Genomic DNA, 26,666 nt, shown 5'->3' on the forward strand with positions numbered 1-26,666 from the left:
TGTTAGTGTTCTTCTTACTTTGCTTCTTTTCTGTGTTACTACTGTTTCTACAGAGAATCTAACCTAGAAAATTATATTTCTCACATTATTTATCCTAGAAATCTGTGTCAAATTTATTTTTATTAATTTCAGAGCCTTTTTATTGGTCAATGTCATATGATGGTGAAGTCAGTCTTTTGTGTTTCAAACAGGAGGATATGCTCTATTTCTATTTTGGGCACATTAACGGTTGAATCTGAAACTGCAGTTTGATGTAAAATCACACTGATTACAATATGTTGCTACTTAAGCAATGACTCTAGCTGTTGGAAAAACAACTTTGGCCTGCCCAAGATGCATGCTTTTAGCATGCTATATTTAAACTACTCCACTTAAGGAAAGTTGGGCATGGTCAATTAAAAACATAGAGCACATCTAGAATTTTGCTAGAATATATTTCACCTTCCACTGTTTTATCTTGTGCAAACTGAGACACTTCTGATGTGCATTGGAAACTATTCTGCAGAACAGTCAGTGCCATTATTCCACAATTCCTATCATTGTCAGACCCAAGAGCTCTGGCAATGGTGGGCCTTTGCAGTCATGCTGGGGAAGACCTGGCATGGCTTCAACGCCTTTCCCCTTTGGGGCGTGGCATGGCCACGCATGCCTGTCACATAGGGGGTGGAGCAGGGTGGCTATTTAAGCCCTGCTGCACCTCCCCTCCACAGGATAGGGTTTGGTGACCACCCTTAGGCACACTTTAAGGTGATTGGTGGGTTCTGAGGCCTGCCTTCCAGGTTGTGCGGCTGGTTGGCAGGATAAGGTTCACCTTTGGGGCTAACCTGTAACACCCACTCAGAGGTTGTGCGGCCCTGAGGTGGGGTGGAACAGGAAGGCCTCCCTAACCACCTTGCAGTGATGGGGTCCGGAAGAGGGGATTGGGCTTGGACCACCCCCTTTCCCATGGCAGGGTGCCCTCGCCCGATTGGGTAAGAGTGAGGTCCCGCACTTGTCTCTGCTGATCATTTATTATGCAATCAAGCATTTAATTGGCTTTATTGAAATAAATATGGCCCTTGATTTACCTACACTTCATCTTGTCTTGCCTCTTCATTTCCCGGCTATGCACTGCAATTGTTTTTGGAGCTTTTTTAGTGTTGCAAATTGTTGCTGTAGTTCACATATTCACAGAAGCCGAAGCAAAAGAGAATGATTTACTATACGAAGCTTCACTAAAATTGCAAAGTAAATCAAACATATTTAAAGTGACTATCTGAACAATATCAACTGTTTTAATATAGTTGCTTCCTCCCTGCTAAAACAAGATCAGCATAGAACATGTCTTGGTTCTGTTATTTGGGCTGACTGCAGGTATTGCCACCACTCCGCATATGCTCAGAGGCACATGTTACCAAATTCTTCCAAGCTACACAGGAAGTGGATTGGACTGTGAAAGACCAACCCAAATTGTCTTTGCATTTTGACAAATGTGTAGGGCAGTACAATATCTCATAGAGGAGGTCAGGTCTCCTGCTTCCCCGGTGCATTCACTATAGCTGCCCAATTTCCCTGCTTTTAAAAATTTGATAGAAATATCTGTTGGCTATAAGTACATTCTTAAACCACAAAGTTTTTTGCCTATTAGTGAATTTCCCTGCTTTTTAATCCGGGAGGTAAGAAATCGGATCCTGTGCAAGTTTGCTGAGAATGGATTGATCATTTGCATGCTTAGTTCCATGGGATTTACTCCCCTGAAACCATGCTTAGGATAGGTGAAACTGACCACAGGGGGTGGGGAGGGGAGCAGGGGGAGGGGAGCAGGCAGCAGCAGGAGGAAGAGAGTAGGCTTACTCATTTTCATGTTTATTGAGTTCAGTGGGATTTACTCCCCTGCACCCCTCGCTGGATCGTCACCTTGTCGTTGTGAGTGGGCTTGCATGTTCCATTGAACCCTGTGAGCGATGCCGTCGGGAGTCATGTACTCCCAGTAGGGTCACCCATGGCTGTAAGGTCAAGGGAGAGCAACCAAACAAAGAACAATCCAAGAAAGTCCTCAACGGCAGAACAGGTGGAGGATAACAATGTGTACGTTACAACAGCTGTGAAGGCGGATGATGGCTGCAGCAGATAAAAGACTTCCAATCGTCGTGGTATCCATGCCATTGGATCAAAGCCTTTTTCTGTCAAGATTGTGTGTTGATCGTCGTGCACCGATCTCCCTACATAAAACAAATTCATGCACCGGTGTCTTCCAAGCAAAGACCTTATCTTGGAAGACAATCTTACTCGGCCATGAGTGATTGCCAATGAATGATAAATGACTCCCCTGCAATCATGCTTAGGATAGGTAAAACTGACCATGGGGAGAGAAGCCTGGAGTGGGCAGGGGAGGAGGAAGAAGGAAGAGGGGAGCGGAGGAAGAAGGGAGGAGGAAGGGAAAGGAGGGCGGAAGGAGGGGAAAGGCAGGTCTGATCATTTGCATCCTTATTGAGTTCAATGGGATTTACTCCTGTGCAATCATGGCTAGGATAGGTAAAACTGACCAAGGGGAAGGAGGAAGAAGAGGGGAGAAGAGAGGGAAGGAAGAAGGGAGAGAGGGGGGCAGAGGGAGTGGGAGGGGAAAGGAGAGGGTTGGAAGGGGAGGGACAAAGGAAGGGGGAGGGGAGGGGCAAAAGGGAGGTGATGGGAGGGAAGAGGAGGGCAGGGCAGGTATGATCATTTGCATGCTGATTGAGTTCAGTGGGATTTACTCCAGTGCAATCATGCTTGAAAGTGAAATGGACTGCCTTCAAGTCAATTCCGACTTATGGCAACCCTAAAAAGGGTTTTCATGGTAAACAATATTCAGAGGTGGTTTTACCATTGGCTTCCTCTGAGGCTGAGAGGCAGTGACTGGCCCAAGGTCACCCAGTGAGCTTCATGGATGTGTGGGGACTGAACCCTGGCCTCCCAGTTCGTAGTCCTAGTTTAGGTAAAATTGACCATGGGGGAGGAGGAGGGGGAGGGAGAAGGAGGGGATTGGAAAGGGATGGGGAGGGGAAGGGAGGAGTGAAGAGAGAGGGAAGGGACAAGAGGGAGGGGATAGGAGGGCAGGTTTGATCATTTGCATGCTTTTTGAGTTCAGTGGTATTTACTTCTGTGCAGTCATGCTTAGAATAGATGAAACTGACCTTGGGGAGGGGTGGGGGGAAGAGGAGGGGAGGGAGGGGAGGGGGAGGAGATTGGGTGGATGGGCACTGAGCAGAGGGGAAGCCCCTTTCCTTTCCAAAAGGAAACCATTGTGAACAGTATCATTTTTCAGGGTTTCCCCCACCTTTTTATTCTACAGCAGGCACATGTAGCCTCTTACCTAAATTTAAACCAAAGTGTCCCTGGCCACATCCACACCGGACTATTATTTCACTTTAGGCAGACATGGCTTCTGCTAAAGAATCCTGGGAAGTATAGTTAGTGAAGGGTGCTGAGAGTTGCTAGATGCCTGTTCCACTCACAGAGCTTCAGTCAGAGAGGCTGACTGTTAAACCACTCTGGCCACTGGAGCTCTGTCAGGGGAATAGGAGTCTCCTCTCAGCACCCTTCACAAACTACACTTCCCAGGATTCTCTGAGGGAAGCCATGACTGTCTCACATGTAATCTAGGCAAGCCCAGCAGCTGTGAATCTGGCTGTTAGAACACTGACAATTGGTTGTTACTGAGCATACCCGACATCCTTAAGTTCAAGCCAAAATTTCTTAAATTAATTAAAAATCAGCCAGGCATTTTTTTAACTTTTAAATTGCAGAAGATGAAGGTCAGAGTATGGGGCATGGTCAGTAATAGGATTATAGGTACTCTGTGAACTTGCCTGTTTTTTAATTAATTTCAACAGATTATGAGAACTCTGACAGAAAAGTGCAAAAGGGGTCTGGTTTTTCTTTCTCTCTCTTTACACTTTAAACTCTCAATTCTCTCTGACTGTTTTGTGTATCGCCATGAAAATTGAGAGGGTTGTTGAGCAAGCGTTTCTAAGTTCAAGACTGAAAGTTTTGTAAGGTTTTGTTTTGAAATGAGCTTATGGAAGGGATCAGAATGGCATGGGGGTATTTTCAATTTAACATTGCGGAATGCGAAAAATCCATGTTGACTATAGTATACAGCAACTCTTGTGGCTGTATAATAAACAAAAATAATGCATAAAAGGATGCATAGACAATTTGTTTAATAACAAAACTACTTTCAACATATTATAAACAAATTGGCGTGTCCTCAGGGGAGTTTTGTATATAGTAGCAGTTCTGCCTCTCCAATCGGGAAGATATGTTAAGAGAATAGCAGACTTTCTTGGAAAATAAGAAATTTTAAAATAGCTCTGTATTTGTTTTATATTGGAGTGATACATTAATAGTAATTCTGATGGTTTTGCTCTCATTTTATTAACAGAAGCTTTTAAACTATAAATAACTTTACAGAGTCTTAAGAATAAAAGAGGACAATGTTTTCATCTTGTCTGTTAGTGCTCTGGAGGATTCTTTATTTAGTAATAAAGTAAGTCAGAGGTTAGTGACACAAATATGCCTACACGTGATCTAGTTTCAAACAGAGATGTAAAATTTCTGGGAATTCTGAAGGCATGGGGTAAAAAACTGATTTTTCTCCATCTTGTTTTGGAAAAAGCGGACATTGTGGGAAAATAGAAAAAATATGCAATACTTTTTTCTTTTTTAGTGCCCTTTACAGATCTTAAGTCACTTGTTTTACTTTAGGAAAATATATTACGTATGCAGAAAATAATTACAAATTGAATTTAGTTTTTAGGATGTTGTTACAAATGAAGCTACAAGCTGCAGAACTGTATGGAACCTACAATTTCTTTCATTTTGCCAATTTTTGAGGAGCATGCAAAAACAATAAAAACAGGAGAACATCCACATTATGCTAAAAAAGAGAAAATGCCGCCTTGAGTTCCAGTTTGGAAAAAGGGTGGGGTATAATAATAATAATAATAATAATAATAATAATAATAATAATAATAATAATTCTTGAGTCCACCATGTCAAGCAGACATAAAATATTAATTTTCACAAAAGAAGCTGATAAAAAGGTACCAAGACTCAGTGAATACTGCATGAAATTTAATCAGTCTCATTTTCTGACCTAATCCATTTCTGCTTCTTCATATTCGTCATGTTTATCATGGACTTTGAAAAATTGAATGTTTGCCTGGATTGAAACAAACTTTTATATCTTTTTACATGTCATAACCCTTTTTTTTTTCAATTTTTCCCATTTTTGGGGGGGGAAGGCTTTGGAAAAAACCTTTCCTCCTAATTTTCAGGGTTTTTTTTTCAGGCCTTCACATATTTAAGACTCAAAGAACTACACTTGCAGGTGGACATTTTCCAAGACCTCTCCCCCACTTCTGATCTAGAAGAAGCTGCCCTGTGGATGAGTCTTCAGAGCTATTGGCAGCATGGGGCTTATTTCAAGGAAGGACTGCTTACCAATGAGTTCTGATCATGCTGTTAGTTCATGGTTTTCAATCAGTCAATGGTTTTATTAAGTCTTTGGTCATTTCAATTTTGAGGAGTAGAAATGAGTTAATCAAGGAGACCATTAAGTTGGTTGTTGATGCATTGCATAAGGAAACATCTTGGGAAAGTAATGGGACTATGGATGTGGAGTTAGTAAAAATCTGAACAAGGGAAAAGTTTAATGAAAATCTAGAATGTTTGCAGATGTGTTACAGTAATATGGTTTTATTAAATGAAAGTAGAAGTTATGTCCAAGTGTTTCTCCCCGCAACAGAGTAGAATAGAATGTACTGAATTAGTCCACAGGCCATATCAAGACAAAATACAAGTCAAAACTCCACATAAAAAGGAGACATAATATATAAGACATATTTTAATATAAAGTGTTTGGAGAAACAAATCTGTGTTGGCTACTCCTGTTCTAGAGAATGTGTTGGGTTGTCGTTGTAATTTTTATTGTGAAATTCAAAATACTAAACTGTGCTAATCGTAACTGTGGTTCTTAACTGAAACACAGTAAGGTGTCTTATACCAGGAGAAACCATTGGTTCACCTCACACTGCAGCGGCTCTCCAGGGTTTCAGGCAGGTTTCTCTCCCAAGAAGCCAGGGACTGGACCTGGGACCCTTTGCATGCAAAGCAGATGCTCTGCCACTGAGCTACTGCCCTCTCCCAGTGATACAGAAATTCTGCAAAATCATTTCAAACCAGGATATGTTGATACAGGGCAATTTACAGGGCAGCTTCAGATGTGGTGAGCTGCAAAAATGTGTTTTTTTTATGTACAGTGCTCAACACTGAACATGCAAAGTCCATGTTAAAAAAAATATCAAAAGATGAAAATAACCTGAAATGCCCTTCCATTTGACATGCAACTCTCTTCTGTTTTTCCATTAATGTTCCTCCTTAAGACAGATTTGCTAACCTTGCTTAACTTGATTGACGTCCTCTTTTTCTTCTTAATGTGATGTTTTTTTTAAAAAAATCCTGCCCCCAGACTTACTATGTATGCTTAGCATTAATTTTTGTATAGCACCTAGAACTTTTCTAATGACATATCTCTCTCCAGCGCACTCAACAGTGTGCTGGCATAGCTAACTAAGTTTTTTTGTTACTGTATTTTTCCTGCTTTTCAGACACTTATCCTGTTTTACACGTGAATAAAATGTTTATTTTTTTTTAATAATTTTTTATTCAAATTTTTCCAAAAACAAACAAAACAAAGTCAAAAAAACATAACAATACATCAACAAAAAATGAAAATAAAATAGTTGACTTCCGATTTGTCGCAGATCAGCTATAAGTATATAATATACATCAAACCTGTCCCTTAATGTATACATACAGAGTCCCTTTTCTCCGTAGGCTGTCTTAATTAATCGTCAAATCCCAGTATCATCATTTTATTTTGATCTTTCAACAAAAAGTCTAAGAGAGGCTTCCATTCCTTAAGAAATGTATCTGTCGATTTTTCTCTAAGTAAACATGTCAATTTGTCCATTTCTACTAAATCCATTAATTTCAATAGCCATTCTTCCATTGTTGGTATTGATTCCATTTTCCACTTTTGTGCGTATAATAATCTTGCTGCCGTAATCATATATAATATTATTCTTCCATATTTCTTTTCTATTTGTTTATCCATAAAACCCAATAAAAAAAATTCTGGTTTTGACTGAATATTTATCTTTAGAATTTTTTGCATCTTCCTACCTATCTGTGCCCAAAATGATTTTGCCTTTTTACATAACCACCACATATGATAAAATGATCCTTCTTGTTGTTTACATTTCCAACAAACATTAGAAACATTACTATACATTTTTGACAACTTTTCTGGAGTCATGTACCAACGGTACATCATTTTATAAAAATTTTCTTTAAGGTTATAGCATAGTGTAAATTTCAAACCTTTTTTCCACATATTTTCCCATTGATCCATTTGTATGTTATGACCAAAATTTTTTGCCCACTTTACCATACACTTTTTTACTTGTTCTTCCTCCATATCCATTTTCAATAAGAGTTTATACATTTTCGCAATTATATTTTCATCATTTGTACACAATCCTATTTCAAAATCAGATTTACTTATTTCAAACCCATACATTTTCTTGTCCATTTTATATCTTTCTAACAATTGTAAATAGGCAAACCATTGAAAACTATATCCTTCCTTTGTCAGTTGTTCTCTCTCTTTCATTGTATATTCTCCATGTACATTTTCTAATAGTTCTTGATAAGTTAACCATTTCTCTTTTCCAGTCATTTCTCTTCTATAAAACGCTTCTTGACTTGAGACACATAATGGTATTTTCGAATAAAACCTTGGTTTGTATCTATTCCATATTTTCAACAGAGGACGTCTTATAAAATGATTGTTAAAGTCTACATTTACTTTTACTTTGTCATACCATAGATATCCATGCCATCCCCACTTCAAATTATGGCCCTCCAAATCCAATAGTCTTTTATTCCTCAATAAAATCCATTCCTTTATCCAGACTAAACAGCAGGCAGCAAAATAAAGTCTCAGATTTGGTAATCCCAGTCCTCCTCTTTCTTTGGCATCTTGTAGTAGTTTAAATTTAACTCTTGGTTTTTTTCCTTGCCATACAAATTTAGAGATATCTTTTTGCCATTGTTTAAAAGGTAAATCAGAGGATATTACAGGTATTGTTTGAAACAAAAACATCATTCTCGGTAATACATTCATTTTTATCACAGATATTCTACCCATTAATGACAGTTGTAGTTTATCCCATCTTAGCAAGTCTTTCTTAATCTCTGTCCATAATTTTTCATAATTATTATGAAACAACTTTGAATTTTTATTTGTCATAATGATACCTAAATATTTCAACTTTTTCTCTATTGTAAAATCTGTCTTGTCCATTAACTCTTTCTGTTCCCTTAAAGTTAAATTTTTCACCAACATCTTTGTTTTTTGATTGTTGATCTTAAATCCTGCTAACGGTCCAAATTCTTTTAATTTGTCCATCAATACATTAATTCCTTCCAAAGGATTTTCTAGTACAATTATCAAATCATCAGCAAATGCTCTCAATTTATATTCTTCTTTTTTTATCTTTAATCCCGAAATTCTTTTATCTTGCCTTATATCTCTAAGCAACACTTCTAAGACCAGAATAAATAAAAGGGGAGATAAAGGACATCCCTGTCTTGTACCCTTTTGTATTTCACATGAATCCGTTAAATCTCCGTTAACAATTATCTGAGCCTTCTGAGATGTATAAATCGATTTAATCCATTTTATAAAATTGTCTCCAAAATCCATTTGCTCCAAAACCTGGAACATAAATTTCCAATTCAAATTATCAAATGCTTTTTCAGCATCTAAAAAAATCAAAGCTGCTTGTTTATCATTTCGTTGTTCTAAATATTCCAAGACATTCAAGACATTCCTGACGTTGTCACGTAATTGTCTTTTAGGTAAAAACCCTGATTGATCTTCCTGAATAAATTGTTGCAATATTATTTTCAATCTTTCTGCCAAGATCATTGTAAAAATTTTATAGTCATTATTCAATAAAGATATTGGTCGATAATTTTTTGTTTTAGTTAAATCTTGCTCCTCTTTAGGTATTAATGTTATATTAGCATTTTTCCAGCTATCCGGTATCTTTCCCTCTTGCAGAATAAGATTCATTGTAGACTGTAAAGGTAGTAAGAGTTCTTCCTCCAAACATTTATAATACATTGCAGATAACCCATCTGGTCCCGGTGCCTTTCCTAATTTAATTTTGTTTATAGCTTCAGATATCTCTCTTGACGTAATAGGACCATTAATAGCTTGTCTCTGAAAGTCTGTAATTTTAGGCAAATTCTGTTTAGATATATACTCTTCTATTTTTTCAGATGGAATTTCCTGACATTTGTACAATGTTGAATAATATTGATGAAAAATCTTTTTAATTTTTACATTATCTGTCAACGTCTCATCTCCTTCTTGTATCTTTAAAATGATATTTTTTTGACGTTCTTTTCTTAATTTATATGCTAACCATTTCCCAGGTTTATTTGCAAATTCAAAAGTCCTTTGTTTAGCAAAATTTAGTTTTCTTTCAATTTCTCTAACTGTCAGCATTGATACTTGCTTCTGTAACATTTTGATTTGATTTACAATAGAAACTTTAGTTGGATTCTTTTTCAATTCTTCCTCTTTTTGTTTTATTTCTTCCAAAATTAATTGCATTTTCTGTTGTTTCTTTTTTTTTAATTCAGAGTTACATTTAATAAGATATCCCCTCATAAATGCCTTACTTGTATCCCAAACGATATTTTCACTTGTTCCTTTATGTAAATTATGTTCAAAAAACTCTTTTAATTTCTTCTTACATTCTTGTACTACTTTGTCATTCTGTAATAAAGATTCATTTAGTCTCCATCTAAATCCAAGATTTTTCTTTTTTAAAGTTAATATCACAGGGTTATGATCCGAAAAAGTTTTTGGTAATATATCCACTTTAAAAGTGTCCTTCACTAAAATTTTAGACATCCAAATCATATCAATCCTTGAGAATGTTTTGTGTCTTTCTGAGAAATAAGTAAATTCCTTTGCATTATCATTTATATATCTCCAGGTATCCACCAATTCTAAATGTTCCATCAGTTCAAAGCAAATCTTCGGTAATTTACCCTGTGTCTCTTTGATATTTTTTTCAGAAAGCCTATCAATTTTTGGTGAGATTACCCCATTCCAATCACCCATAACGCACCAATGGTCATATGAAAACTCTGACAATTTTTCCATAAGTCCTGTGTAAAACCTTGTTTTATCTTCATTGGGGGCATAGATACCCACTATCAAAATGTTTGTACCCTGTAGAGTAATTTCGACCCCCACAAATCTACCACTATCATCCAGTAATACCAATTTAGGAAGCAATTGTGGGTTAATGTACAGAACAACTCCATTTTTTTTTTTTGGTCCAGCCGAAATAAATTCTTCACCCAAATTTTTACAAATCAAATATTTGGAATCTTTCTTCTTAATATGAGTTTCTTGTAAACAAATTATATCCAATTTTAATTTTTTCAAATAATGAAACACTTTCTTTCTCTTCTGCGCCGTATTGGCTCCATTTATATTCCAAGTTAGATATTTGTAATCCATCTTTAAGCGTGTATTTTAAAATGTGCCTGATGCTCCTTTTAATCCATCATCTTCCTTCCCTTCCTCTGCTTGTTGACTTTGTTCCCCAGGAATTATATCCATATCTTTGAGTTTATCTTCATCCATATCTTTTGAAGCTTTTCTCAAGAAGTCCCTTGCTTTTTGAACAGTATTCAATCTATATTTCTGTTGTCTGAATGTAAAGATCACTCCTTCTGGAACATCCCATCTAAATTGAATTTTGCGTTGCTTAAGTTTCTCTGTAAGGAAAGCATATTCTTTTCTCTTACGTAAAAGTCTAATAGGAATTTCTTTCATCACCAGTATTTCCTTACCATCAATTTTAAAGGTATTTTTAAAGTGTTGCTGTAATACCATATCTCTGGTCGTCTTCTTTATAAAATGAACAAGCACATCTCTTGGAATTTTATTCATTGTTGCATATCTGGAATTAATTCTATACACTTTGTCTATTTCAAATTCCATCCAATCTTCATTCAAATCCAGAAATTTTACTAGAGCATTAACAATTTTATCTCTGATGTCTTCACCTGTTTCCTCAGGAATTGCACGGAATCTCAAACAATGTTCTTTATTTCTCATTTCAATCACAGCCATATAGTCCAAGTTTTTTTCTAATTCCAGATTTAATATATCTGTTCTATTCTCCAAGATTTGTGCCTTTTCTTTAGTGTTTTTTGCATCCTCCTTTATTTGCCTAATTGTCCCTTTAATCTCATCCACTTGTGTTTTAATATATTTTTTTATATCTGTCAATTCAGTTTTCATATCCTGTTTTATATCATTAATCCCTTCCATTATTATTTGAAACATATCTGGGGGTATAACCCCTTCCTGTGGATCAGTAGAACCTCTTCGCTCCCGGGCCTTAGTTGCTTTTTTAGTTGTCATTTTCAAGAGAAGCCTTTAATTTCTGATATTAATCACTGTTCCAAAACCTAGAGGCAGTCTATTTCTTTTTTTTTCCTCCACCAACAAAAAAGTTAATATTCCAGGCCTGTTATTGAAATCCAGCCAGCACAGCACAGTTCTTATCTACATCCAAGAATGCAAAACAATTCTGGTTCCCAACACCAAACAATTAGTAACATATACGAGCAGCAGATTCGTCCAAAAAGAAATAGTCCAAAGAGAAAAACAGTCCAAAATATAATAATTACCTCTCATCCGTTTTTAAACTTTAAAACTCCAAATTCAGGCCAGCTTTTTGTCGTAAAAAAAGTATATGTTGTTTACATTTTCTTTCTTCCTTAATTATGTTTAAAAGAGAAAAAGTATGACTCACCCAGGTTTCTCAGTTGCTGATTTGTAAACAAATCCCTTTTATTGTAGTAATTTAAGCCGAATGATAAGATTTAGACAGAAGTAGGCTCGCTGGTTAAGAACGTTTTAAGGAAAAAAAAAAACACTTCGCTTTTTTCCAGTACAGCTTGCGTGGAAATCCTGACTCCGTCTTCAGCCGATCGGCATGCCTTCTTATCTCAGGGATTTCCTGATCAATTCCAGCCGCCGACAGCTCAACGAAGTCTTGTGGAAAATCTGATCGGTTCTCCTATACCTTGGAGAACATTTAAGCCAGTCCAAGATTCCTCTTGGCTGGCTTTTAACCTGAAAAAAGCTTCCTCTGAGGCAGAGCTCCCTCAGAGACAACCACCAGCCAGCACTCCTTCCGGGAAGTCGTGAATAAAATGTTTATTGTATTTCACAGTAAATTTTATTTGCTAAAATTTTATCCCGCTTTCCAGGCAATTATCACATTTTTCACATGAACAAGAAAGAGCGAGAGGACTTGCTATCATGCTTACAAGCATAATAACCAGACACAGAAGAGGAGGGGAATGGAGGGAAAAGTTATATGAGGGAGATCAGTTCTTCAGTGCCAGAATAAAGCATTGAGCCAGAAGCATTTATGCCTAGTTCTGAGTAGGCTGGATCTTCCCTTGCTGGTGTTCTTGCTTGAGTAACAGTTGGTGGCTCTAGTTTTCTTGGCTGATGGATGGAGCCAGAGCGTTTGTTTTAAACTGTGATTTAATGTAACATGAGAATCAGGCCAGTAGTATCTAAATTTTTTAAAGAAAACCAAATAATTTTAAAGCAGCACCAGATAAAACATGCTTCACCTTTAAAATACTACCTAAAATAAATATGTCGACCAGTTTCTGGAAGTAGTGAACAGAACTGCCCCGGTGAGCCCATGGTGTGGGATTCCAAAGATCATCACTGAAAAGGCTCTGCTCATCTCACCCCACCATTGTCCTCTGATTAAATAACAGATTTGGAGTAGGATCTCTGAGGATGTTAACATATGGCAAGCATGGGGAAACTTTGGCCCTCCAGATGTTGCCAAACTGCAACTCCCATGAGTCTCAGCAAGCATGTCCAATAGTCAGGGATGATGGGAGTTGTAGTTCAGCAATGTCTGATGGCCAGAGTTTCCCTACACCTGGCGTACAGGGTGGCCAGTGCAAAGAAACATTCTCTGGGATAATTTTGAGAAACATGAAGATGTGATTGTATTAGTCTGAAATCATTCATCCCTTCTATAACTATCTGAAATTATATATTGATATAAAAGTTATAATAGTGAAATATGAGTACTGCATTTTTAAAAATAGGATCACAAAAGATAAAATTTTAATTGAAATTTTCAGATACTTATACTGTTTTTCACATGAATAAAATGTTTACTGTATTTCACAGTGTTCTTTTAACGGTAAGACTTCTGGTAAAGTGCATGAGCACCAGGTTTGACTTTCAAGGGATCATAGTGCTGTATAATCAGTAAGCAAGAGATGATTTCAGCACTACTTATTTGAACATGAATTGAGCATTTAGTCAGCTTCTGCTGTCTGTATTAGATATATCCTGCAGATATAATTTATGTATGAAAGCTTCTATTCTGCTTTTGCTATAGCATATGGTTAACAGGCAAAATAGTGCTTTATTTTTCAGACTGGCAGAGGTTCATTAGTATTCTCATGCATTTTCCACTGCTATGATAATTCACTTTGTGTTTCCAAAGTTCCAACAGCTTTCGCTATTTAGAATGGCAACATTTGTCACTTAAAAATCAATCATTGAAACAAATTCTGGGAAAAGTACAGTGAAACCTATAAAATAGTACTGACAACCAATACAAGGCAGGAAAAAGCTTAGTTACTTTGGACAGATGTACTTTCTCATTAGCAGATGACATTTATCCACCCCACCTCTCAAAACGAAACAAAACCTCTCATCACAATGATTTATGCTGTAAAATCTGACTCTAAGACCACGGTAGCCTTTTGATATAATAGTAAACTGTGGTTTGTTTAACTTCACTGTGTTTTGAATATGAAAATCCTCCCTGGTCAACTAACTAGTTTGTGGTCAACAAGCCACAATCTGAAACCATGGCTTGTAGTTGGCTTGTAAATCTCAGCTTGCATTAAACACTATTTGTTGTTAACGACCAAGCCTGCTATGCTGGCTTAGTCCTAGTTTATCCTAGTTTCAGTGCTCTGCCTCAGCTGTGTGCCTGGATACAAAGATAAGAGGGACGAGTAGTTAAAAAACAAAACCACTCACACAGGTGAGCGAGTCTTGCTGGTACTTTTCCAGACCCTCCTGTACTCCTCATTCTGCCTTGCAATAGGCTCCCCCTTTCACCTGCCACTTCAGTGACAAGCCCTCCCTCTCCATCCTGCTCCTTTAGTTCCAAAGCAGCCTTGCAAGAAGAACAATATATAAAGGGATCACAAGCCATTTTACCAACATCTCTTCAGGAATAAATGTTGAAAGCACAGCTTTGTTCTTAGCAACCTGCCCCAATTTTTAAATCTGACATCATTCCACAGAAAGCCCTCTTGAAAGCAAGCATTTAGTAGTGACCTCTGCTACTCTACTCTCTGTTCTTGGAGAAGTTATACTTGTGACTTCTCAGTTCACCAAAGGGTGACCCCAGAAAGCTATCAAGGTGCTGGTTTTAACCTATAAAGCCTTACACGGCGCGGGACCACAATATCTGGTGGAACGCATCCCCCGATACGAACCTACCCGTACACTACGCTCAACATCGAAGACCCTCCTCCGGGTGCCTACTCAAAGGGAAGCTCGGAGGGTGGCAACAAGAAAAAGGGCCTTCTCAGTGGTGGCCCCCAAATTGTGGAATAGTCTTCCTGATGAGGTACGCCTGGCGCCAACATTACTATCTTTTCAGTGCCAGGTCAAAACCTTCCTCTTCTCCCAGGCATTTTAATAAGCGTTATAATATGTGTTTAATATGTGTTATAAACGTTTTAAATTTAAAATTTTTTAAGGAAGCCCATTTTTAATGTTGTTTGAATTGTTTTAAATATGTGTTTTATTGTATTTTGATATTGTTTGTTGTGAACCGCTCAGGGAGCTTTGGCTATGGGGCGCTATATAAATTTAATAAATAAATAAATTAATTAATAAAGCCAGGCAGTCGAAGCCTGATTGCTCCCTCAGGATAACTATGCCAGAACCCAGGTGTAAAAACGGTAAACAGCACATGACAAGCAATTGTTTTGGAGAGCGAAAAAATTCATCCCATGTGCCTTTGTATTTCCTTGGAAAGCGGGATAAATACTCTAGTATGCAAAAATCCAAATCAAGGTTCTGAGAGACTTAAAAGCTCATAGAGGTCATTTTCTGTGGCACATCTGCCTTAGTAACAGCTCAGCTATGGTAACAGGACCCCACTCTTGCAGACTCCCTTTATTGCTCCTGATGACACCTAGAATCTGGTAGCTGGTGTACCAGTCGCTCGTGTACCAGAGGCAAGGGCACAAATTTCAGAGCAAGGAAGAGAGGCATTTTGTTGATCTATGGATCAGGAACAAGAGGATTTTCAGAATGTACCATAATGAAAAGATATTCAGCTGGTTATTAAAAAAAGAAAGACCAAAAGAAGTTCAAGCAATCAGCTCACCAATGTCATGAAATGATGAATACTGTTAATATTTTTTAAAGAACTCACCATTCACGATAAGTGCTCTCGATACACCATGCTGCTCTAGGATAAACTAGCTACCATCCTCCTTGATAGATGTCATTACGTTATGGGGATGGGCATTGGTGTTCCAGAGAAGCAGAAGTGGACAAGTCAGATGGCTCCAACACTGGTTAAACAAACCTCATCACCCACTTCTAGAATAACTGGAAAGGCAGGTTCACCATCAAGGTCATAGACAGCTACTGCAAACCCACCCTTGCAACAGCCTTCTCGGAAGCTGTCTTGTCTTTAGAATAAATCCATCCCCCATCACCACTATCTGCCTTCACAGCTTAGCAGGGAACACAACAACACAAACAGGTCTAAAGCACATTTTTTATTTTTTTAAAAAAATATTTTTAGCCCATCCTTCATTGCTAAGTGATTCCAGGACAGGGAATAGTTAAAACAAAGCACAATGCAAACTATAATAGAGGAAATTATACAACAAACAGCAACCTGCAGAATAACTGACTTCATGTAGGCCAAACCATGTCACAAGCCAAGTTTATTCAAGTAATTGATTTAATCTCCTGCGCATAGTTTGTGTGCAAACTTCAGAAAAGTGGGGACATGACTGCAGAAGTCCTGTGGTGCAGGTAGAGGTTAGATAGCTTGAGTCCTCTTTTTTGGGGAGAATTGAACTATGCATTGTTTGAGCATTGGAGTGCATGTGTCTTGTTTAGGAAACTGACTGATGAATAGGTGCTGTTATAGGAGTTGTCTCTTAAGTAAGAATATAGATATGAGAGCATGCAATATTGGTAATACATTCATATTTGTTATACAGGATGCTGTATAACTCCCTTGGTTTTTCTCACTTTCTTGGTTTTTGGTACAATTGTGTGACTAAGTATTTGCTTGCTGTTTGTAATTATTTAGCTTAAAAATCCCTCCCCATACCATCTTACATATTCTTTTCTACTGCAAGAATAGTTGTAAAAGAAAATACATTTTTAAAGATGTGTGTGATGTTCCTGCTTGTAGGGTAAATATGGTAAGTGCTGTTTATATAGAAGACATATGGTAAGTGGAGTGAAAGAGGAGGGGGGAGTACATGAGCAGTAGAATGCTGGATGATTGGCTGAGCGTTTGAGTGGCTGGGAGTATAAATGGAAGAATGACAGGTGTTTGAGGGTGGATGTTGGGAGTGTGGAGAAAGAGGTGTTTGAGGGTGGATGTTAGTAGGGTGGAGAAGGAAGTGTTTGGTGGTGGATGTTGGAAGTGTGGAAAAAGAGGTGTTTGAGGGTGGAGGTCAGGAGTGTGGAGAAAGAGGGAATTGGAGTTCTGATTAATAATAAGTCAAGTACAAAACAGGAATAGATGAAACCATACGCTTGTGAAACATTCTAAAACTAATCTTGTTATTTCTGATATTTAATAAATACTTATTTGGTTTACCAAAGGCCTGATCCTTGGCTGGGGGATATACATACCAGAAGGGAGGGCAAGGTAATTACCAAGGCTGAACAGAAACAGTATCTAATGGTGGCAGCGGTGAAGGGAGGATTAATAACAGTTCAAGTATCCAGAGCAACCCAGAGTACTATGCGTTATCTATAAAGATACAAGGGGGTTGGGAACAGCATAAGCACGCAGTCACAAAAGTAACCAGCTAGAGAGAGACTCAGGCAAAGTCTCTGGAAGTATTGGTTATAGGACGTGACTGGTGGTGCTGCCTAGCAGGGGGATCTAGTGAGATCTGTGCTAGAGCGGAGTGAGAAACCATATAAAGGACAGTCCGGACTGGTGGTATCCCTGGTGGTGCCTAGTGAAAGGCAGTAGCCACAAGCAGGTGGGAACCTGATCAGCAGGGAGAACCAGGGAAGGACGTCACAATGTGCTTTCTCTTAATTTGTCGTGAATGTGCCTCTGGCTTTGCTTGCTTCCTTTTGCATGGTCATTATGTCTTGACTATAACATGAAGGAAATGCTTCTAGGTGTAACTGAACTGATAACCTCCTTATATGAGGCTACCAATTATTTTGTTTTTTGTTTTTAATTTTCAGAATAAACAAAATATGAACATAACAAACAAAATAAACCCAAAATATTACACTATGTAGATCATAATCATATTGCTTGGAAAGATTACATTTTGATTATCCATAGTGAATTATTAACACAATTTTGATACATTAACAGTGTTCCCTTTCGTTTTCTTTCCTGCAGGATTGTTGAATATCATTCCTATCCTTTCATTTATTGAACCATTTAATAATAATGCTATTCATGTGTATGCCATTGGCAGAGGTATCCTTATATCTTGTTGATTTATATAATTGATAAAATCATATCATACTGAAATGAATTAGTCCCTGTACTTTGTCCTCTTGCTCTCTTTAAATTATGTTATTTTTTCAAGTAGAGCCATATCCCAAACTGTTTTATATCAAAAATCTATATTTGCTCCTTTAAGGTCTTTCCAAATTCATACAATACTAATCCTTGCTGCTGCAAGCAAAAAACTTACCAACTTATTTTTAATATCGAGATCTTCATCCAAAAATAAATTCAATATTGCCAGTTGTAGTGTCAGTGTGATTTTTTGTTCAGTTATCTGTTCAATCTCCTTAATCACAGATGCCCCAAATCTGTAAATTTTTGACACTCCCACCACATATGTATATATGTACCTATTCTTTGACATCCCCTCCAGCACACTGAAGATGTTCCTGGATTCATAAGTGGCATTTTCCTACGTGTCAGATTGTCCCATCCAGAGCCGAAAGAATGAGGCGGGTGCGTGTGTGCGAGTAAATCTCGTTTTATTAGAGTAATAGATACATCAAAAGCATTGCGCTTCATAGGAAAACCTACACTAACTCACTAAAGACCCTAACTATACTTTAGACATGCTCTGCAACGTGTGAAGGAAGTTGACACAACGACCCCCCACTGAAAGCGGCTGGCTTATATAGGAAATGTCTTCGAACGTAATCTCTGACTCCTTCGTAATTCCTGTCTCTGCCCTGTCCGTTTCTCGCGGCGGCGGGGGGAAAGGGGGTGTGCCTCCAACTGCTCATCGGAAGACACCTGCTCTCGAGCAACAGGCTTGAGGTCAGCGGGCAGCGCCACACTGGATTCCTCATGGGAACTGCTTGGGAAAGGAGGGGTTGGTTCTAACTCTGAAGCTTCCTCCCACTGGTCCTGTGCATCGACTGGGGGCTGCGCGCTCTGCTCCTCTGCAAGAGCGTTACTCATGGAAACTGGCTGAAGAGCAGGCTGTTCCCCTCCTCCACTATCCCGCTCAGACACAACAATCTCCAACTCTGCTCCTTCTGACTGCGGAGGTGCTTGAAACTCATGCCTCCCCCTTTCCTGTTCCTTCTGAGTTGACTGTCTCACAACGTCATCCCCCCCTCCATGCTTTAACCCTTCCCACCCCTGAGGTCTGGGTTTCTCTGGATAAGCCTCGTGGAATTCTCTCACCAAAATCGGAGCGTGCACATTCTCCTCTGATTCCCAGGAACGTTCAGTTGGATCGTAACCCTTCCACTGAATCAGGTACTGAAGACGCCCTCGGCGTTTTCGTGAGTCCAAAATCTGTTCTACTTCGTATTCCTCCTCCCCCTCTACCAACAGTGGTGGCGTGGGCTCCACCCACGGACGGTGAGGATCGGGGCCAGCATCCTTTGTCAACAATGCCCTGTGAAAGACTGGGTGCATCTTAAATGTGGATGGCAATTTCAGTCTGTAGACCACGGGGTTAATCTGGGCCTCCACCTCAAAGAGTCCTACACGCCGATCTTGCAGTTTATGACACCGGCCAGGCATAGCTAGAAAACATGTAGAGATCCAAACCTGGTCTCCCACTCGTATGAGGTCTCCCTCCGGTGCTGATCAGCTGAGCGTTTGTAATCCACCTTGGCCTGTTCTAATTGTTCTTGGAGTATTTGTTGCATAGCATGCAGTTCTTGCAAGTAATCCTCAGCGGCAGGGACTGAGAGACTGTATTTTGGGGCAGGGAAGGCTCGGGAGTGGTATCCAAAATTGGTGAAGAAGGGAGTCTGCTGTGTGTGCGAATGCACGGCATTATTATAGGCAAATTCTGCTAAATGTAGGTAAGACATCCAGTTGTCCTGCTGATACCCCACAAAACAACGTAAATATTGTTGCAACACTGCGTTGACCCTCTCGGACTGCCCGTCCATTTGGGGATGATGGGCAGAGGACATTCTCAGCTCACTTTGCAGTAACTTCCACAACACTTGCCAGAAACGTGAGGTGAATTGTGTGCCCCGATCCGAAACCAGGCTGTCTGGCAGACCGTGCAGCCGATACACATGTTGCATGTACAACTTGGCCGTGTCTTGAGCACTTGGGAGCCCCATGCACGGAATGAAGTGAGCCATTTTGAAAAGGCATCAACGACCACCAAAACTGTGGTTTTCCCCTGCGAGGGTGGAAGGTCTGTTATAAAATCCATAGTAATCATTCACCAAGGTCCCCTGGGAGAAGGGAGGGGTTCCAGTAGTCCTGGCGGCTTCCCAGTGGCATGTTTCGCTCTCATGCAAGTGGGGCAAGAGCGAACGTAATGCTCCACGTCCTTCTTCACCTTGGGCCACCAGAACTCCCGAGTGACAGCTTGAATGGTCTTAAAAACCCCAAAGTGGCCTGCCGTGGGGGCATCATGGCACTGGCGTAATACCCTCACTCGCAGTTCTCCGGGGGGCACATAAACAGCTTCCTGATGGTGCAGTATGCCATCCTTCCATATAAGGTCTTTCTGTTCTGCCTGGGGTAACGCGCTCTCTCCGCGCCGCTGCTCCTGTGCCAAAGGGTCCTGTTGCTGCGCTTCACGCACTTCAGTTTCCCAAGAGTCTTGGCAGGCTCCTACTACTGCCTGCTCGGGAGGAATTATGTACTGTAAAGGTTTTGGGGTGGGGTTCTCAGAAATTCTGGCTTCCTCGAGAGGGCATCAGCCCGCTTATTCTGTGCTTGGGAGATGTAATGGATTTTGTAATGGAACCGCGCAAAGAACTGAGCCCAGCGCACTTGCCTCTGATTGAGTTTTTGGGCGGTATGAAGACTCTCCAGATTACGATGGTCCGTGCACACCTCAATTTCATGCTGCGCTCCCTCCAGATGGTGTCTCCAGGCTTCAAAGGCATCTCTAATGGCTAACAGCTCCTTTTCCCACACAGTGTAGTTTTGTTCAGAGTCTGTTAACTTTCTGGAAAAGTAGGCACAAGGCATCAGTTCTCCCCCTTTTTGACTCGGTTGTAACAAAACCGCTCCAAGTGCTACGTCTGACGCATCAGCTTCAATCATAAAAGGGAGCGCCGGATCAGCATGCTGTAGTATGGGTTCGGTAGCAAACCGTCTCTTCAGGCTTTCAAAAGCCTCTTGTGCAGCTTCTGTCCATAGGAAAGGCCCTGAGCCCTTCAGGCAATCCGTGAGCGGTGCGGTCTGATGGGAGTAGCCGGCTATGAAACGACGGTAGTAATTTGCAAAGCCCAAGAAGCGTTGCAAGTCCTTCTTGGTCTTGGGGGGTTGCCACGTGAGTACACAACGTACTTTTTCTGGGTCCATTTCTATTCCTGCTGGAGAGATCCTATATCCCAGAAAGTCCAACGTGATTAGGTCAAACCCACACTTTTCCAGCTTCGCGTAAAGACGGTGTTCTCGTAACTTCTGTAGCACTGCGCGCACGTGTGAGTCGTGTTCCTCAAGAGTATTCGAGTAAATCAAAATATCATCCAGATAAACTATCATGAAATGGTCCACAAAGTCCTGGAATATGTCATTCATGAAATTTTGGAAGACTCCAGGTGCTCCCGACAGCCCATAGGGCATTACTAAATACTCAAATTGACCGTAACGGGTCTTAAAAGCCGTTTTCCATTCATGGCCCGCCTTAATCCTCACCAAGTTGTAAGCTCCTCTCAAGTCCAGTTTCGTGAAAATTTTGGCGGAACGCAACCTCTCCAACATTTCTCTAATGAGTGGCAATGGGTAGCTATTAGGGATGGTGAGCTGGTTTAGGGCTCGATAATCATTACAGAGACAGAGTCCCCCCCTTTTTCTTCACAAACAGCAGGGGTGCACCAGCTGGGGACTGTGAAGGGGGAATGAAGCCTTTCTTCAAATTAACGTCCAGAAACTCTCTTAACGCTGCCAACTCTGGTTCAGATAGCGAGTAAATCCGCCCGGCGGGGATGCGTGCTCCAGACACTAAATGGATGCCACAATCATAGGGCCGGTGTGGAGGGAGTTGCTCTGCTTCCTTTTTATCAAAGACGTCTCGAAAACTCTCATACTTGGCGGGTAAAGTTATCTCCCCTGAGGGTGAGGTCCCTGCCAACACCTGTGGCTCCCCTTCAGGCTGGCAATGTTGATGGCAGTACTTGGAGGTAAATACCACCACAGCTTCATCCCAAAAGATTGTGGGGTTGTGCCTCACCAGCCAAGGCATACCCATCACCACTTTCTGCTATAGGGCGGTCTAGAAATGTAATTAAATAAATAAATAAATAAATAAAACGCGGCAAGGACGCCACATAGAACGACAAATGTTCTCAATGCCCAGGAACCTTCACCTCCAGTGATTCAGTCACCCGAGTCACCCCCCCCAGACTTCAGGGGCCGGCCATCTATAGTTTCTACCACCAACGGCTGATCCAGTTCCCTTGTGGGAATAGCATGGTGTAGTGCCAACTCTCGATCTATGAAACAGGAGGATGCTCTGCTGTCGATCATCGCCTTGGCTGAGAAACTTGCGTCTGAGGGTAGAGTGATGCAAATAGGCAACAGAAGAGCTCCTTGGGAGGGAAGGGGTCATAATGGAGGCTCAGTGTTTGTAGCTCCCCCCAACTCTCTAGCCTCTACGAGAGCTGGGATTTGAAGTTTCCGGCGGCTGGGGATTTCCGGTTTTGGCTGCATAATTTCTAGCGAGGTGTCCCTATTTACCACAATAGAGACACAGTCCTTCCCTTCAGCGTCTTTCTCTCTCCTCCTCTGTCAATCGCGGTCTAGCCCCCCCAATCTGCATGGGCTCCTCTCCCATTACAGTAGGGATGCCAGGATTGGGCATGGGGCGCGCGCGAGGCAGCGGGGCAGCAACCTGACTACGAGACGGCTCCATTCTTCGCTCCAACTTTCTTCCTTCTAAGCGGCTGTCTATCTGCAAACTCAGTTGAATCAAATCCCTCAGTGAGTCGGGGTGTGTGGCACGCGCCAGTTCATCCAACACTTCTGGACTCAGTCCATTTCTGTAGAAGTACATCAAGGCTGGGTCATTGTACTCCGTCTCCTGAGACAAAACTCGAAAAGCATTTGTGTATTGTCCTACAGACCCCTTCCCTTGTCTCAGGGTTCCTAACTGGCAAGCCACCGTCTCCTTCTTCTGAGGGTCTCGGAACATGTCCCCCATCGCATTCTTGAAAGCGTCAAACTGGCGCAATATCTGGTCATTGCGAATCAAATACGGGGTGGCCCATTTTGCCGCTTCCCCTTCCAATAAACTGATGATGAACGCCACCTTCGCATCATCCGTTGGGAACTCAGCTCTGCGCACTTGAATGTACAACTCACATTGGGCTAGGAACGTGGCAAACTGTTCACTCTGCCCCCCGTATCACACGGGGAGCCCCACTGGAGATTTCACAGGGGCTGCCTCCCCGAGAGGCGCAGCCTGGACTTGAGCAACCAAGGCACGGAGATTCTGGTTATCCACTTGCAAGGCTTGTGTTGCGGTTCTGAGGTTTTGGTTCTCGGCTTGTAGGGCTTGTGTAGTCACTTGGAGGTTCTGGATCTCGGCATACAAGGCTTCCAGGGTGATAGGTACTCCCCCTCTTGCTCCGTTCTGGTCCGTGTCATCTGCCATGGGAACAGCTTTGAGCAGGGATGGTGGTTGCGTCAATCTGTCCCGTCCAGAGCCGAAAGAATGAGTCGGGTGCATGTGTGCGAGTAAATCTTGTTTTATTAGAGTAATAGATACATCAAAAGCATTGCGCTTCATAGGGAAACCTACACTAACTCACTAAAGACCCTAACTATACTTTAGACATGCTCTGCAACGTGTGAAGGAAGTTGACGCAACGACCCCCCACTGAAAGCGGCTGGCTTATATAGGAAATGTCTTCGAACGTAATCTCTGACTCCTTCGTAATTCCTGTCTCTGCCCTGTCCGTTTCTCGCAGTGGCGGGAACGGGGGGGAAAGCGGGTGCGCCTCCAACTGCTCATCGGAAGACACCTGCTCTCGAGCAACAGGCTCGAGGTCAGCAGGCTGCGCCACACTGGATTCCTCATGGGAACTGCTTGGGAAAGGAGGGGCTGGTTCTCACTCTGAAGCTTCCTCCCACTGGTCCTGTGCATCGACTGGGGGCTGCGCGCTCTGCTCCTCTGCAAGAGCGTTACTCATGGAAACTGGCTGAAGAGCAGGCTGTTCCCCTCCTCCACTATCCCGCTCAGTCACAACAATCTCCAACTCTGCTCCTTCTGACTGCGGAGGTGCTTGAAACTCATGCCTCCCCCTTTCCTGTTCCTTCTGAGTTGACTGTCTCACAACACAGATATCAATGATATATGATTTTCAGAGACACTTCTCTGTGTCTAACTGCTATTGTTTGGTGTGGTGGCTTATTCCATTGTGTTACCCACTCTTCCCTATCTATTGCAATTCCAAGTTCCCTTTCCCACCACAATTTTAATTTTGAGGTATCTCCTCCTGTGTAATCAGCCAAGATTTTATATGTATTAGATGTCAAATTTGTTTTTAATTAGCCAGCCATCTTCTTGAAACTTTACAGTCCATGAAACCCCATATCATGGCTGATGTTTTGTAACAAATGGCATTTGAACATCTGAACTAATTTGTGAATAATGCCTTCTCCATTGGCTTTCTGTTGGCAGTAAGAACAGTCCTGGCAAATACACTATTAGCTATATGGAGTAAGCGGTTAGGCGCTCCCTGTGTATCCTGCTGTGTGTCTGTAATGGAAGGCAAATGTCTTGGTGGAATTCCAAGAAATAAAACAACAACACTCAGACTGTAAAGGATTATATTCTGATTTTAGTTTCACCAACTAGATATGGAACCCAGATCTTTACTTCATGTAGATAATGGGATTATCCAGTTTTAATTTAGCATGCACCTCACATACAAGGATACAGTAAGATCAATTTGCTTCTGGATGTTGAAACTTAATGTAAAAAAAAAAGGTCAACATTCAGTGCTGTAGACATCTGTTTCAGTTATCAAGATAAATGCAGGCAGAGTTATAAGTAGTCAGGAGGTGTATGTACATGCAAGTGAGCAAACAGTTACATGAAGGAAGATTATTTTCTTCACAGAGTTATTGAAGGAGAACACGGAACCTAAAGAGGAAACCAGGGTGACAAGAAGAGCAATCTTATTCTTGGACTTATGCCATCAGACATTCTGCATCAAGACAAAGGGTGTAATGATGGTATAAATGAATAATAGTATGCTCTTACAAATGATATGTATAAATAGGAATGTTGCTTTTAGTAGTAGTATATGGACTTGTCCATCCCTATGGCTGGATCTATAGAGACTCTCAGCTGCACAAAGATATTTTGGGGCTTCCCTGTCTTTTTTCAGATAGAATTCCTCATCCTGTCAGGGAAGCCACTGCTCATGTCTCTTTATATTTCAGGACTGAACTAGATGATAATGATGATGATGACTGTTTATTACATTTGTCATTTATTACATTTATTTTTTCTTGTTTTAAATTGCTCTTATTTATTGTATTTTACCTTAAGTCACTTTGACACTTTTTCATTTGTATAAAGTTACAAGTGAAAAACTCTCAAACATCTTAACAATATAAAATACAATAAATAAGAGCAATTTAAAACCAGAAAAAACAATAGACAATACAGAATGCATAAAATGCTCATCCAATAATGTGTTAATAAGGGCAAGTCCTACCCACCCCACTAAAAGATGAACAGTGGTTGGAGTGTTGGACTACGACCTGGGAGACCAGGGTTCGAATTCCCACACAGCTGTGAAGCTCACTGGGTGACCTTGGGCCAGTCACTGCCTCTCAGCCTCAGAGGAAGGCAATGGTAAACCTCCTCTGAATACCGCTTACCATGAAAACTCTACTGATAGGGTCGCCATAAGTCAGAATCGACTTGAAGGCAGTCCATTTCCATTTTTTCCATAGTGAGGTTCAGTGCATTTTTGCATTTAATGTACTTAATAAAAAAAAGCAAATAGCAAGTGGGTAAGTGGATGAGGGCTCATAATTAAGAGGATTGTAGCATGCAAACAGGGAGAAGGAATGTACACCGTTCCTCCCCTGCTATAGCCCTGAGGAAAAACCATCATCTGAAGCTGCTATTTGCATTGATACCAGTGAGGGATTTCTCTCCAATGCAAATGCCAACTTTCAAGGGGAGATTTTTGTCAAGACTGAACAAGGGGAGTTAAACTCTTTCTATCTGCTGTGATCCTCAAAGTGATCACCCTCTTTTCCTCAGAGGTTGCCATTTGCATTTTTTAAAAGATGCACATTAAATGCAAAGGCATTTTTAACATTATATCTGCTTGGGTCCCTAGAAGAACCTTATCAAAGGAATGGGCAACATATGTACAATATATATTTTATGCAGAATAAAATATATTTATGCACTCTGTTAACACTTGCATGAAAATTTCACATTATAAACTTCATTTATGAAGGTGTTTCAATTCAGTGAAATTTTGGCTAGGATCCAGAGGTTCCCTAGTGAAAGTACAGGACTGTTCCCCATGTGAAGCCCTGATCCTGATTTTTGCTGTTCCCCTTTCTGTTACAGCCCACTGCACCACACTGTTGCAACATACACTGACCCTCAAGAGTAGGTTTTCAGAAACTGCAAATCTTGCCTTTTGGAATGTTCATGATCCCGAGGTGGCTTGCAAAGCAAGCAGTATAACAACAATATAATAAAATCATGACCAATAACAATAAAATAACTGCCAACAACATTAAGTAACATTATAATAACAGCAATAGATAAAACCATTTATAAAACTAGGGATGGGATCTGCATTTTGA

General features: G+C 40.6%; 1 protein-coding gene across 12 annotated transcripts in view; it reads left to right on the forward strand.

Annotated features, from left to right (window-relative positions):
• Nucleotides 1-26,666, forward strand: part of INPP4B (inositol polyphosphate-4-phosphatase type II B) — a 444,727-nt gene that overhangs the window by 183,090 nt on the left and 234,971 nt on the right. For 2 of the 12 annotated variants that reach the window (XM_061584850.1, XM_061584852.1), the window contains one exon: nucleotides 24,946-25,061. The exons of the other annotated variants lie outside the window; for them this stretch is intronic. In XM_061584850.1, coding sequence (XP_061440834.1) covers nucleotides 25,019-25,061 — 43 coding nt within the window. In that variant the 5' untranslated portion in view covers nucleotides 24,946-25,018. The remainder of the gene's footprint in view (nucleotides 1-24,945; nucleotides 25,062-26,666) is intronic. 12 annotated transcript variants of the gene reach the window in all.

Source organism: Rhineura floridana, chromosome 9 (genome assembly GCF_030035675.1).
Source record: "Rhineura floridana isolate rRhiFlo1 chromosome 9, rRhiFlo1.hap2, whole genome shotgun sequence".
Lineage (NCBI taxonomy): Eukaryota > Metazoa > Chordata > Lepidosauria > Squamata > Rhineuridae > Rhineura > Rhineura floridana.